This window comes from Pan troglodytes, chromosome 11 (genome assembly GCF_028858775.2).
Source record: "Pan troglodytes isolate AG18354 chromosome 11, NHGRI_mPanTro3-v2.0_pri, whole genome shotgun sequence".
NCBI classification, from domain to species: domain Eukaryota; kingdom Metazoa; phylum Chordata; class Mammalia; order Primates; family Hominidae; genus Pan; species Pan troglodytes.
In genome coordinates this window covers 60,623,440-60,638,642 of record NC_072409.2, presented here as the reverse complement: position 1 = coordinate 60,638,642, position 15,203 = coordinate 60,623,440, and the positions used below count along the sequence as shown (strand labels likewise).

The following is a 15,203-nucleotide window of genomic DNA, read 5'->3' as shown; positions in this document are numbered from 1 at the left end:
GTGAAGTTGGCTGAGGGCATTTTAATTCATTTCATTTCTCTGAATTTTCTAATTCTTCTGCATTGAACACGTCACTTATATAACTGGAAAAAGTTTTAAAATGAAGGCATCAAGCCTTCTTTCAAACTAGGGCCATAATAGCAAGTTTATTTCTGATTTTACGACATTATTTATGCTGCAAAAAAAGAAATGAGTCACTTTTTCTAAAAAAAAAAAAAACAAAAACAAAAAACAAAACAGTTCACTCAAGTAAGGAAAACCTTCAAAACTGCTCTCAGGAAGGGTAGCTCAAGACTGAGTTTTACTTGGAGGGTTCTGATCTCCTCTTTTGAACCCTCTGTGACCACAGTGCAAGGTTCAGAAGGAGAGGGTCGCCAAGAAGTCTAGTTGGTTAACTGGCTTTAGCCATATTTGTTCTCATAAAAATGACTCTTGCTAGGAAATGAAGGTGATAAAGGAGGCAGGCAAAGGGGACACAGAGGAAGGGAGAGCAGGAGAGGGGCTGAGGATGAGAAAGAGTACGGTTGAGGCACAGCAGAAAAGACAGACTGAGTGTGAGGCTGCACAGCCTCTCCATCTCCAGCCCTGTGTGTCATGTCTGCAGAGTGCCAGTGCACAGCTGGTGCGCACCAGTACACCTACCTCCATGGGGTAAGGAGCATTGAACTCGACCTCCGCAAGGTTCCAGGCAGCATTCCCTGGCCTGTCTGCTTTCCAGATTTCCTCGTAAAGGCCAGCCACATCCCGAGTGTAAAGGGAAAAGACATTGTCATTCCCCTGCTGGATCTGGTAATAAAATGACAGGCAGCCAGCCATGGGGGCCGTGGTCAACGGGGAGATGAGCTGTGCCACCTCCTGGAAGTGCTTCACATAAACTGAGTCCACGTACATGTAGTGGCCTGAAAATCACAGACAGAGCACAGTGTTAAGAGTTGGGGGTGGGGGAGGGGAAAAGGTCCAGGCGAAATGGTGTGATTCTGCATTCTAAATAATCCAGCGGGAATGGTGAGGAGGAAGTGGATGAGTTACAGCTGACAGAGGTTTGGCCATGAGTGGATGGAGAAATGTTGCAGCTGAGAGATGGGTCCATGGGGTTCATTGCACTCTGCTAAATACAGGATGAGACCATTCCTTTTACTTTCCTTACTTTTGATTCAAGTAAAATGTACATAGAGAAAGGTAGATGTGTCATCTGTCAGGTGCTTAAGTTTTCACAAGCTGAACACACCCATGGAGAGAAATAGAACATTACCCGAGAAGCCACTCCCTCGCAATCCTTATTTGAGTCATAAGACTGAAGAGCACACAAAGCTTACCATCTATTCTTAAAAGGGCATGGAGAGACCCTCCTGCACATGTTTACAATTAATGCAAGATGTCACCATGTGTTTTTTGAGTGCAACTAAGATTTTGAATTCCAACTATATGGCAATTTGTGTGTTGTTAATAGCATGCAAGTCAATCGACACTGAAATTTGGAGGAGTGAATGTGTGGTACCACTCTTGGGAGGTCTTTGTGGGCTCTGGACCCAGAGGCTGGCCTCCATTAGGGGCATCTTGGTGAAACACAGAAACCATGTGGCAGAATGGAGACAGCCTTGACTTAGCATTGAAGAGAACTGAGGTTGAATCCTGCTCCACTTCTTACTAGCCCTGTGACCTTCAACAAGTTTCTGAGTATGTCTGGGTCTCAATTTCCTGATCTCTAGAATGACAATCAAATACTTTCCTCATAGAGGCAATGAATATTACATGGAGTCATGTATGTAAAGTGCTTAGCGTGTGCCTGGTACATTGTAGCTGTCTAACAATTACAATGCCATTCACAATTCTAGAACCATGCTTGCCCTATAGCCTGTTTTGTATAAAGGGTAAGCTATCATTGTTAGCAATTTTTTATGAATTCATTTGAGTGATGACAAAGAAGTGCTATTCAATGCAGCTTCAACAGAATGCCCTTTCTGTTTACAAGCTCAGAATAATTACAGCTTAATATCTTCATTTCCGTGACATAATTTCTGGTTAATAAGAATTCCTGGCCAGGTGCAGTGACTCATGCCTGTAATCCCAACACTTTGGGAGGCTGAGGCGGGAGCATTGCTTGAGGCCAGGAACTTGAGACCAGCCTGAGCAACATAGTGAGACCCCTGTCTCTACAGAAAAGCTTTCTTAAAATTAGCTGGGCATGGTAGCATGCACCTCTGGTCTTAGCTATTAGGGAGGCTGAGGCAGGAGAATCACTTGAGCCTATGAGTTCAAGGTTGCAGTAAGCTATGATCACACCACTGTACTCCAGCCTGGGTGATAAGCAAGACCCTGTCTCCAAAAAATAAAATAAGGAAATAAAGAATACCTTTTCTCCATTATGAAGAGCAGAGCAGAAACAAATATTAGGAGGAGCATATGCATTTATACACTGGACATTTACTGTGTATCTAGTACATAGCCCGGTATGTGGTGGGCTCTCAACACATGGTTATTTAATGTACAGACATGGTCTCAGAAAGGTCCTCATCTCAACATGGCAGAAGGGAAAAATGGACAGGTCAAAGCTCACTTTCTCCTGGTGGCAAATTGTTCAACATCCTGAATACCCTGAATAATCTTCTTTGAATATAGTTTACCTTATCGTTTTGCCAAACCACACAACAGTGAATAAACAGAGATTACAAACTCAACTTCTCAGAGGAGGCAGCCAGATTAAGTGTATGAGTGAAGTTGATTGAGTCAGGGAGAAAATAGAGAGTGGTAAATTAGTAGCCAGCATTTGAAATCATATTTCTCCCACATCGAGAAACAGAAATCAAGCTTATCTGGAAAAATAAAAACATCTGATAGTCCTGGGCCCATATTCTTATGCGGCAATAACCGGCTTGGGGTGAGAAGCCTGGCCCCTCACCCCCATGTTCTCCAGCCTCCCTGAGAGAGCAGGGTCTACTGCAGCGGATGCCCAGCACCCAGCCCCATGCTGCAGGCTTTCCCCATCCTAGCCTGGAATTCAGGTTTTCACGGCAAATCTATCCATTTTTAAGGGATGCTTCCTGTGTGGTTTGCTAGGGCTGCTGTCACAAAATACTGCAAAGTGGGAGGCTTCAGCAGCACACATGTATTGCCTCACAGTTCTGGAGTCCAGAAGTCAAGGATCAAGGTGTCAGCAGGGATTGTTCCTTCTCAGGGCCGTGAGGGAAGGATTTGTTCTGGGCCTCTCTCCCGGCTTCTGGTGGTGTGCTGGCAATCTTTGGCATTCCTTGGCTTGAAGGCCTCTGCCTTTATCTTTACATGGCATTCTCCCTGTGTACATTTCTCTCTGTGCCCAAAGTTCCCCTTTTAATCAGGACTGCGGTCATATTGGATTGGAGGCCCACCCTACTCCAGCATGACCTCATCTTACCTAATGACCTCTGCACCCATCTATGTCCAAGCAAGGTCACATTCTAAGTCCTGGGGGTTAGGACTTCAACATTTGAATTTTGACTGTGCACAATTCAACGCCTAACACTCCCCACCATATTTTTTTAAACTTTGTATGCGCCAAATAAACATATCTGCAGGCTGGAAACCACTGTAGGCTCCACTTCGCCACCTCTGGGCAGGAATTTTAAAGGAAGAATCGGAATGACAGACTAGATAGAATCAAAGAATCTCTGATATGGAGGGAAGGTCACTCCTCCATATCCCAAGCTTGGAAACCCTCTAAAGCACTCCTGGTGGCCAGCCAGCCTTGACGAGAACATTCTAGTAGCGGAGAATGCCTATGACCAGTTAGCTTCTGTAATCTGCTTCTGTTCTCTAAGAACTCATGTGAATATCAAAGACAGAGATGAAGTCTTCATTGCCCTTTGTAACATGACTTACCAATGAAACAGAATCTTTTTGTGAGATATGAGCAGGGAGAACTGAGTGGAGGAGAGCTACAATTCTTTGTATTATAATGTATGTGTAATACTTTGTTTCCTGGATACCTAATTGCAGGGGCCACAGAGATCCCCTTTAAGAGAACTTGCTGAAGGAACCATCATTGACTGGGTCTCCAGCCACCTCACCTTTGGACCTGCAGGAGAGTTTGTACCAAGACCACACCACTCTGGGCTGCTCCCAGGCAGTGACCAAGCATAGCAGAGGGGCAGGCCATTCTGTCTGCCATGGGGCCCTTCAGCAGCTCCCATCGGCCCAGGTTCTCCTCTTCCTCAGGGGTCAGGTTTGCGTCCTGAGCTGAAAGTTTTCCCTACCCAGGGCATCTTTATGACTTTTGTGGGCTCATTCCTCCATTAAAAAAAATAAAAATAAATAAAATAAACTTAACATTTTAGTTTATTACTACATTGGCATAAAGAGGTATATGATGTAGGCTAGAAATTATTATATTCATTTTACCCTTCCAATTTTCAAATAAATAAAATTAAAATATTGTCATGGACCCCTAAAAATGCCATGGCTCCTAGGCACTATGGCTGCTGTGCCCAATAAGGACACTGGGCCTGTCCCCAGCTACTCTGGCTCCTTTCTCCTCAGAGCCTTCATAGCCATCTCTCCCAGGAAATCTCTTTCCCACCTAGTCCCAGCTTACTGTCAGCTTCCACAGCCAGCCTTGTTGTAAATTCATCTTCCTTGCAGATGACAGACATCTGAGAGTTGTCTTTAAAGGGTAGTAACTCACCTGCTGTGTGGACAATATTTTGTGCATTTGCAGCCAAAGTGCCTCACTAGCAACTTGTGCTCAGGATGCTAGGCCAAGTGAACCACAATCACATTTCTGATCCAAAAAGCATCCAGAAAACACAACACGATCTGCCCAAAGTGAGTCAGAGAGGCTGCTGGGAATAAGACCAAGACTGCTGACACTAAGTCTCATACAGAACCACCAGACTAGACCACATGCTCTTGTACCCTTTTTCTTTCCATCATTCATTTGTTGCCAAAGCTGGGTTCTATTTACTGACAATTTGAGCAACATTAAGCTTCTCATTGGGGAACAAAAGGTAGCTCATCATGAGTTTACTATCTCAGTTGAACTGTTAGGGGTGATTCAGAAATTGTCATTCGGGTGTCTGCCCCAGGAGAAGAGGCTGGAGGAATGACAGCCAAACCAGGCTGAGTGTGTCATCAGATACAATCTGTTCTGAGGAAGAGGAGTCAATGGGTAGGTGGCTGCAGGTGCCATTGTATTCTCCTTTCTAAAAACAATGATGGTAGCCTGGAGTTCTTGGAAAATTTTGTCCAGTGTCTGATATTAGGAGAATCTTCCTGCCTAGTTCAATGAACCCAACAATCCTATCTGGCATAGGGCTCTAGAGCTTCCAGAACCTCTGGAAAAGGCTTTTTTTTTTTTCTTTGTCAGATCTTTAAGATTCAAGTAGGGTGAAACTAGGTATAGATGGACTTTAAGTAGACAGAATCCTTTAATCTGCCAAATCACTGGAGACCCTGCAGGCCACAGAGATTCTAAAGTATTACAACTTGAACTGAAAATGAAAGAGGTTATATGGGGGAAATGGGTTCCCCCATAAGATTAAAATTGAGAAGCTTATTGCCACTCCTCTACAATCTGTTCTGCTTTGCCATACACAGAGTGAAAATCAATCTATTATTACCTAATTCTGGATTATACACAAAGAGCCCGAGGTTTCTAGGCAAAAAAAAAATTCAAATTCAGTTGAAAGAAAGATCACAGTTCTCAGTCATGCTGCCAGTGCTCAGGCCCCTTCTGGGATGGAGCATGCAGTGCTGGTGTATGCACACTTGCTCCTGAAGAGGCCGTCTGTTCCTTTCTTGCAGCAGCCCTCTGTATTAGCTGAACTTTTCATGTGGAACCAGTGGCCCCTGGTAGTCAGCCATTTCCCCTTGCATTAGGGAAAGAACTTTAAAGGCGGTTCCTGAATGTTTATTTTCAAGCAGTCTGGCTCACCAGCATTCCCCCAAGACTGCCCTTGGCTTGGCCGCGGTGCCAGAGGCATCCTCTGACTCAGCTGTGATGCGCCCTGCTGGCCACATTTGCACTCCAGTTGTGTTGTCTGCTCCAGTGTTGCTGGTTGTCTGGACAAGCTGTCTACCCAGTAGGGCAGACAACCTGGTCTGAAGAGATGTATGCCAGAGGGAAATACCCACTGGTCTGCTGCCATGGTGAGCAGACAGCACCCAAAGATAATGAGTTATGATGCGTGTTTTTCCACCCTATGAGTCTGACAGTTATCTTCACAAGCCTTTAGTTGTAAGGGTTTTGGTGGCCCTTACTATGATAAAGTCAGACTCTAGTCTTTTTATACAGCTTTCAAGGATGACGTAAGCATGAATGAATATTACGTGAGACTTCTCCTATCTGTGCTAAGACCTCAAAGCCCCAAACAATAAGTGACAACAACCTCTATTTTCTAAAGAGTGGTGCTAGACTGTCAATATGCTAAGTGGCAGCCCCTGGCACCTACCCCAGCTCTACAAGTGTTAGCCCATCTCTCCCTTGTAGCCTGTGCATATGAGAAGGCTCGAGATGAATCAGAGAGATTGGAGATGGGGTTTCTATAAAGAGTTGGCTTAGAGCTGCCCTGCTATGTGTTTCCTTTTGACCTCTCCAGGGAAGGCAAGGGGATTGCTTCCCTTTTCTTACCTTGATCTAAAGGAGGGGGCTTAAGCGAACCACTCATGGAAGAGGTAGAGGAAGGAAACTGCCATGTAACCTCATCCCCTCCCTTTTGAGCAGAAATTTCTGAGCTCTGCAGTTGCTCTGGACCTTGAGATGAAGGTGATCAGAGTTCTTGAAAAAGCTTGATCAGTGATACTGGAGTGTGTGTGTGTGATGCAGAGATGGAGCCTGGCACTGGTGCATACATCTAAAGGCAAAAAACTGACTATAGGGACCCGTAGGGGAAGAGTAGAGAAAAAGGAGTTTGTTGCCAGTGAAATGCACTTCCAGAGTTTGAAGGGGCAATTTAGAAGGCAGCTGGGCTACAGTACCTTAAAAGGACTCTTCTCAAGAGAACTGCCTACCAGTGCGGTAATTCCATTAGAAGGGAGCTGGTAGGGCATACCGTGACTTATATGAGCTAAGCAGGATTCACAGATGGTCAGCCAGAGAGTTGCTCATCCCTGTCTGTCAACACTAAAGTGGGATCCCCCATTGGCCATGACAGGAATGCCAGAATTTGGCCATGTGCTGTATGAAGGTCATCAACTCTAGATTAAATAGCAAGAGGCAAGTGAAACCTTTTGTCCCTAGCCTTTGCCTTTCTGTTCCATCCCCACCCTGCCCATTGCCTCCCAACTCTGAAGCAGCCAGAAGCAGTACAGTAAGAGGGAGAAGAAGTAGGGAAGAAAAAGGTGAAGTATGAAGAGACAAAGCACAAACCTTTCTCTCTACTGCTGTTGTGTGGCCCAGTCTCTGGGAAGATCTGAACTAGATGAGACATTGCAGTTGTGACTTGACTGCATCTAATCCTTGAAAATGAAGGTGTTTATTAATACCTGAAAGTAACTGGAAAGCCACAGTAAGTCATCCAAGGGCAGAGAAAGGAAATCCAGCAGACCTTGCACAAAGAAAATGGTAAGAAAATTAAGAAAGCTGCTTCCCTACCGAGTACTTACACCACGCACCAAATGGATCAATGCAGAGAGTAAATAAATAAGTCCTGTTAAAATGACTCTTGCTCATTCCAAACTGAAATGAGAAAAGAGTGTCACGAGTCATGGAGAGATGATCCAACCATCTCATGATGTTTGATGGAATTAAATACCTCTAACCTTATTTTAGATTTTGAAACCTTGTCCAGCTTCTTCCAGAATAGCACCACAAGCAGGCTTGGTTTTTTAAATCTTAGCAAAGAGATGCATCCCTCATTATTTTTCCAGCAATCGTCTTTTTTTTTTTTTTTTTTTTTGCTAAGGTATGTAGAAAACAGTAATGATCTGAGCTGTCAGTAGGTTACCTCCTGAAAGATTTTGTTTCACTTCATAAAATATGAATAAAGAAACCCATATGTGATGAATCAGAATTAAGAAAATACAGGATAAAAATCACATCCCCTCCAGTATTCCAAAGATGTCCCATCACAATTCCTACTGCATTATTTTAGTCATTTCCATCATCAGACAATAATTTGGGGGAACAATGCTCATTAAAAACCTTGACTCAATGTTTGGGGCAGATTGTTAGGAACATACAAGGAAATGAAGGAAAACTCATATCACATTGTAGTTTTCAGAAATTACATTCACTCTTTGCTTTTCTACAACACAAAGACTAGCACTCTCCTGGGAAGACTTCCCTCAACCTTCTCTGCAGTTCTGAAATTCCTAAGTAGACAATGAGCTTCCCTTCTACGTGCTGTTTCTCCAGTTTTTACCTGAAAGCAAAGGCAAAAGCTGCGTCCGGTATATGAATGAACACAAGATGAACTCACATAGAGCAAAATCTGCTGTTGTGGGCAGACATCTGAACCATTTAATCTTTACTTTGCCACCCAAATTGATAGAACTCCGGGGAAATCAATATATGCGGTAGAAAGCAAATATGATAAGAGAGGGAACCTCTTTCCTTTTTAGAGCATTGGAGGGTTTATTTTGTTTTGTTTTAAAGAATGATATGGATCAAATCTTTGAGTCCTATGGGCAGAGCTTTTCAAATAAAATATTTTAGAGTCTTTTGAACTCATCATTTTTGGCCCTATCTTCTATAGGGGAAAGACTTACAGAGGACTCCAGGCATGAGGACTGTGTGTGTGTGTGTGTGTGTGTGTGTGTGTGTGTGTGTGTGTGTGTGTGTGTGTGTGTATGTTGAGTGGGGATGTTGGCTAATGAATGGACAAAATATTAGTCCAAAGGTTGAAGAGAACTTGGAGTGAAATAGCAGGAAAGAGTGGAATGCAGGCAGTCAGGCTTCTTGCTAATCATAAGTAGGAATGTAGCCTGGAACTCAGGGGTTCCTCTGCCACGATCACATACCTTGGGATTCTCAAATGCTCTCCAAATATAAAATAAACCATCCACTCTCATGCCTCTACACTTTTGCACATGCTACATTTGTCTCCCCCTTATGCATCTGGCCAAATTCCAGTTCTACTATTACTTCCTTAAGAGGGCCTTCTCTGTACCCCAAAACCAAGGTAATCTTTTGTCTGTGGTTTCATATCATTTATTTCATACCTCTATTAGTCATACATTACTGTGCATGCTTGCAAGTTTATGTAGCATTTTGGTATTCAGATAATCTGAGAAATGCCATAATGTACATGAGCACAGAACTATATTACAGGTGGTGAGAAATCCTGAAACAAAGAAATCTGTTTAGCTTTCTTTAATGCAGAGTTTCCCCAGTTTATTTGACCACATATCACCTTTGTGTCCCATACAAGGATTAGTTTACTAAAAACTGGTATTATAGGGAAGGACATTTTGGGAAAAGTTGGTTCCTGTAAACTCTTTGAGGTTAATGACTGTTTTTTTTTTTAAAGCATCATTTTTTAAAAATTATACTTTAAATTCTGGGATACATGTGCAGACTGTGCAGATTTGTTACATAGATACACATGTGCCATGGTGGTTTGCTGCACCCATCAACCCGTCATCTACATTAGGTATTTCTTCTAATGCTATCTCCACCCCCTGACAGACCCTGGTGTGTGATGTTTCCTTCCCTGTGTCCATGTGTTCTCATTGTTCAGCTCCCACTTATGAGTGAGGATGTGTGGTGTTTTTCTGTTCCTGTGTCAGTTTGCTGAGAATGATGGTTTCCAGTTTCATCCATGTCCCTGCAAAGGACATGAACTCATCCTTCTTTATAGCTGCATAGTATTCCATGGTGTATATGTGCCATATTTTCTCTATCCAGAATGACTTTTTTTATGTCACCAGGGTATGCAAGAATGTAAATATAAATACATGTAAAAAGTGCTTATTATGTGTTTGTTGAATGAGTGAAGGAATGAATAATGATCAATGAAGAAGCGTCATTCTGGTGTTGAGGCTCTGACTGGACTTACTATATAATCCCCTGGATGGCTGGAAGGTGCGTAGTCTTCTTAGACTTCCTCCCTTCAGCCCTCAGGTCAGCTTCTTTTTCAGCCCACAGTATTGACATATGGGGACTAAGCAATGCTAGTAGGAAAAGCTGCCTGCCTTGGGGAAGTATTCTAGAATAGCCAAGGAAGAAGAGGAAGAATGGGAAAATAGAGAAAGGGAGATGGGAGGGGAAGAGGGAAGAGAGGCAAGTACTTATGTCAGGGGTGACAGCACCCTACCAGCAAGTCTTAGTGCTTCTCAAGGATGACCACACCACTATGCTTACGTCTTGACCCTTCTGGTCAAGACATTAGAAAATCCAGGGCCTCTTTTTCTCACCCCTTGGTCCCTTTAGTCCTCTTTTTTTTTTTTTTTTTTTTCTAATGCCAAATGCTATGTGCTTATAAGTATCCAGGAGGGACTCAAGCCATTTTGAAATAGATCTCACTGAATGGTGAACTTGGAGATTTTGGTAAATAGCATTAGGCAAGGAGAGAAAAGTAAAATATTGGAACTCAAATGCATCTTAGAGATCATTGAATTCAAATTGCTCATTTGCAGATGCATCAATGGAGACACTAAGAAGTTAAGGGTTTAGTCAAGGTAATAAAGTACTCTGATAACTGGGCCTGGAGCACAAGTATTTGGACTCCTAGCCTGGGGCTCTTTCTCTATCCCTAGGGACACAAATATAGTCAGAATATTCTATGATTCAGATGGGCATGAGGAAGGACTAGGAGAATTACACTCTTCAAAGGATGAATTGCACTCAGGTAACACAAGCAAATGGATGATTTGACACTAGTCCACTGCTCTGTTGCCTCTTCCAAGAAATATATGTTCTCCCCAGCCAGCTGCCTCTTGCCATCGAGGATGAAAAATGAAACACTGAATAATCACTGAATCATAACATTGGTTACCCACAGGGTTTGACTTTGGAACGAATTTTTAAATGATTTGGGAAAAGTTCTTTAACACTTCCCTGTTGTTAAATTTGCCTCTCTGTGCAACTGTGATAATGACACAAGAAATAATCGTCATTTTGATGCATCAGCCTTTCAAGATCCTTTCTGTTCCTTGTATTAGATTCTTAAGATATGACAGAAAAACAATCTCAAAACTAGCCTATTGTCACACATGAAGAAAAAGTCATCTGGCTTTTCTTTCCTGAAACCCCAAGAGATTGTTAGTTGCTTTACTCATTTACATAAAGCTCTCCAGAGTTGGTGACATTTTGTTATTTTGAGTTAACCCAACTGTCTTTTAAAATACTCATGCAGATTCATGGATTACTTTGCCATGACTGGTTATCATTCACTCTACACAGAGCACTTATTTATAGTGTGGTTCCTACAAAGGGCCCCAAATGAGGATGGGCCACTTATTTATAAGGTAAAAATATGGGCTATCTGTAGAAAAACTCCAATCCTTTGTCACTGTCAAAAGTGCTAAACAGCACTTTGGGAGGCCGAGGCGGGCGGATCACCTAAGGTCAGGAGTTCGAGACCAGCCTGGCCAACATGGGGAAACCCTGTCTTTACTAAAAATACAAAAATTAGCTGGACAAAGTGGTGGGTGTCTGTAATCCCAGCTACTTGGGAGGCTGAGGCAGGGAGAATTGCTTGAACCCGGGAGGTGGAGGTTGCACTGAGCTGAGATTGCACCACTGCACTCCAGCCTGTGCAACAGAGCAAGACTCTGTCTCAAAAAAGAAAAAAAAAAAAGGGCTGAACCTTGCTTTGCTTTTAAAGGTAGGAAGTACATAAACATGCTTTTTTTTTTTTTTGTCTTATCTCAATTTCTTATGTAAGTGACCCCAGATGCATCTGAAGAAACAGTTTCTGGGGGATTCTTCTGTACTCTTGCTCCACCTTTTTACTCTCCATCTATTGAAATAATCTCTGTCATGTTAATCCATCTAAATACACTGCTGTGATGGTGTCTCTCCCCTGCCCAAACACCTGTGTGGCCTCCCATTGTCAATGAAATAAAGTTAAAATCTCTTTCCTGGCATTCCAGGCATTTTAGAATTTGCCCCTGCACTGCTTTCTCAGCCACATCTCTCCCCCCATCCACCCCTTGTAGCACAACCACTGTATCATTGCTCTTAGCTTTTTCTCATCTTTGTCAAAATCATACCCATCCCTGAAATACAGTTTACTTCTTTTATCATGTCTTCTAGGACATCCAAGCAGTGAGGGACCTCTTTTGTCTCTGAATTCCCAACACCTTTCTTTTTTGATGGAGGAAGGAGACCACTCTTATTGCACTTGACACATACCACCCTTTGTTAACATCCATTTGTGGTAGAAATCCCTTTTCCTTTCTTGAAAGCATCTTCCTTGAAGCTGGGAAGGGGCCATAGAGGATCTGTCATTTTAACTGTCATTTACCCCTTTATATCTAATGCTGGGTCAAATTAATGAAAATGCTAGATTTAAAGTTGCGTTTGTTTTAAACAGGCAAGCTCCATGAGACTCCAGTCTTTTTATTTGTGGTTACTTATAAAGAGCTTATTCTAAGAAGCCTGAATGTGTTGTAAAAGAAACTTGTCAAATGAAGGTTGCAAAATAGAAGTTGGCCAACAGGGCCTGACCTGCAAGTGTGTTTTATTGGCCCACACTGTGATTTTAGAAAATATTCACCAACTTTTAAAAATTTGGGAAATTTCACACACACAAAAAAATCCCCCGCCTTCCTAATGATCTTGAAACAGCAAAAGATCTGGCAACCCGGGCTTACATTCTCACACAGCAGCAACTCATTGGAGCCAAGTAACCTTTGCACAGGGTCTCTGCCATCTAGTTTGCCGCAGTCCTCACCCAGCCCACATGTCATTTGCTTATACTGTCTGCCTGGCTGTTACAGGGAATTGAACCTGAGACTCTGGATATAAAGGAGAAGATAGAATAGGAGCAAAGAGAACAGTAAGGTTAGGATGAAGACTGTCCAGAGTCAAGATAAGCTGAAGGATGAGCACTTTTGAAAAAAAGAGTTGGAGACATGGTTAAATATATTCAGATGAAGAGAAGCAATAGTGAATGAAGAAAAATGGTAAGAACCATAAAAGGTCATTATGTCTTCAGGCATGGGGACACACTGTCACCATCAACAAATTATTAGGATGAGTATATTACCTCAATATCTATGCGTAAAGGATGAAAAGAGAAAAAGTTAACTGTTTGCAACAGAATAAAAATTCCTGTTCTTGTTCTTGTTGAAAGGCCAGCTGCCAGAAGCTTCTCACTCCGTGGAGACCTTGGAGTCGAGGATGAAATGTCTTACAACTGTGGGGAGACCTAGGCTTTTCCAAAGCCTACCAGGGTCCAGGTGAGAGCAGTGGTAACCCACAAGTAAGTAAGCCCTTGCCCTTGTCTCTCTTCTGTGGAGGACTTCTCCTCAAAGCTGACTTCTCGCTGGTAACACAACCTCACCTCCCATTTTCCTTGCAGAGAAGCAGCCTTCTTGGCCACTAGGGGGGCCTGTTGCACACCACATTCAGAGCTAATCATCAGTATTGGCTCACCTCACTGTCACTTGGGAAGTTCTTAGGACCCATTCCCATCCTTTGATCTATCTTCAGTGAAAAGTAACCTAGGATTTTTCCAGCCTTGTCTTTAGAAATGAGAAATATTAAACAACAAATATACAAGAAAGTAAAGCATAATATGGAAATATGAAAATGCAAGACTAGGCCACAGGTGAAGGAGAACTTTTAATGGGATGGCCTTCCCCTTAGCTACAGAGCTCACAGCTGCAGTTTGTCTCTACCTCACTGTAGATCCTTCCCTACTCTTCTGTCACACCTCCTGGTTCCTACTTAGTTCCTACTCACCCTCCTCCCTCCTCTCTTCCCTGTTGACAGAAGCCACAGCTAGGTCAGTGCAGGAAGTGGGAGGAGTCAGCAGAAAAATTTATCCTGGGAAAAGGACTCTATTTGACCCCAGCTCACCCAGTTCACTCTTGAAGGTGTGATCCTGTGGGAGAATGGAGTGGACATTCCGAATACTTCCTCCTCCAACAAACCAGTTCACATTGGGATTCCAGCGGTTCACAAAGCCACAGAGATGATTTTCTTCAAAGTCACATTCTGGGGAAGGGAAACAAAAACACTTCATGGAGACATAGTCACACCTGGGTACATGCATCCTACTACAGAGTTTGCTCTTAGATATTCAGAAGTTTCTCTCTTCCTTTGCCCACTGCAACCTTTCTACCAGGACCCCCGCACAATTTTGGCCAAGAAGAGAGACAGATCCTGTAATGAATCAAGATTCTAATTCATCATTGGCCCTTTGGATTATGGCCCTTCCACTTATTAGCCATGTCACTTGGAGCATGACTTACCACTTTTTGTAGCCTCTGTGTCTCCATATGTGAAATGGGGACAATGTTCCCACTTCACAGAGCTATTGTAAGTGTGGAGAGCTCCCAGCACAGTGCCAGGCATGTGGTCAGTGCTTGGTACAAGTCAGCTATTTTTATCAGTCACCTCTGTCTCAAAGCACTGTTCAGGGTTATGCTCGTAGCTCTAGAAAATTTTTTCCACAACCCTTTCTTGAATCTAGTGGCCCAGTCCTCCATTCCTTTCTCTTCTCATGATGAACAAGTTGCCCAGAGCTGAGGGACATGTGTCTGAGATGCTAAAATTCCCTGTTTTTCTTATAAATCAGAACCCAGGTAAAATAGGTGGGGCAGATATATCCTAGGTTCTGGTCCCTTTTGCAGCTATTGAGTAGAGAAGAGAGAGAAGATAATCAGATCCCCCTCTTCTACCCTTAGTGTCATTGGCATGTTTGCATGGATATATTGGTCTCCATCAACAATTGTTCCTTAAAAGGGAGCAAGAAACCCACAAGCTAATGCCTCCATTGACCCTTATAATCACACAGTTAAACTAGGAAGTATAATTGTGCTGGCCACTGGCCCCCTGCGGATCCACGTAGCTCTTCTCCACCTGATAGGTCCTGCAGAGGTTGACCTATCTGGACTGTATCAATGGGCTACCCTGCCTTCCATCTCCCTGTTGGATTCGACCAATGGAGGGTGGAAGGAGAATGAAATCAGGGGTTTACTTGCCCAGCAGTCTCCCAGCCAGGTCGCCATGAGTTGGCAAGTCTTGTCAAGCAGCCCTTGTTTGACAAATAGCTATTGTTTACAGGTACTGGAAACTCCTCCTCCCTTGTCCTTTCAGACCAAAAGAAGATAACAGCTCA

The 15,203-nt window shown here is 43.2% G+C and overlaps 1 protein-coding gene across 7 annotated transcripts in view; it reads right to left on the bottom strand.

The window, feature by feature from the left end:
- Positions 1 to 15,203, bottom strand: part of MAMDC2 (MAM domain containing 2) — a 175,575-nt gene that overhangs the window by 92,285 nt on the left and 68,087 nt on the right. For all 7 annotated transcript variants that reach the window (XM_520065.6, XM_016960941.4, XM_016960939.3 and 4 more), the window contains exons 5-6: positions 13,940 to 14,077; positions 643 to 899 (exon numbers count right to left, since the gene is read on the bottom strand). In XM_520065.6, the coding sequence (XP_520065.2) occupies positions 643 to 899; positions 13,940 to 14,077 (395 nt within the window). The remainder of the gene's footprint in view (positions 1 to 642; positions 900 to 13,939; positions 14,078 to 15,203) is intronic.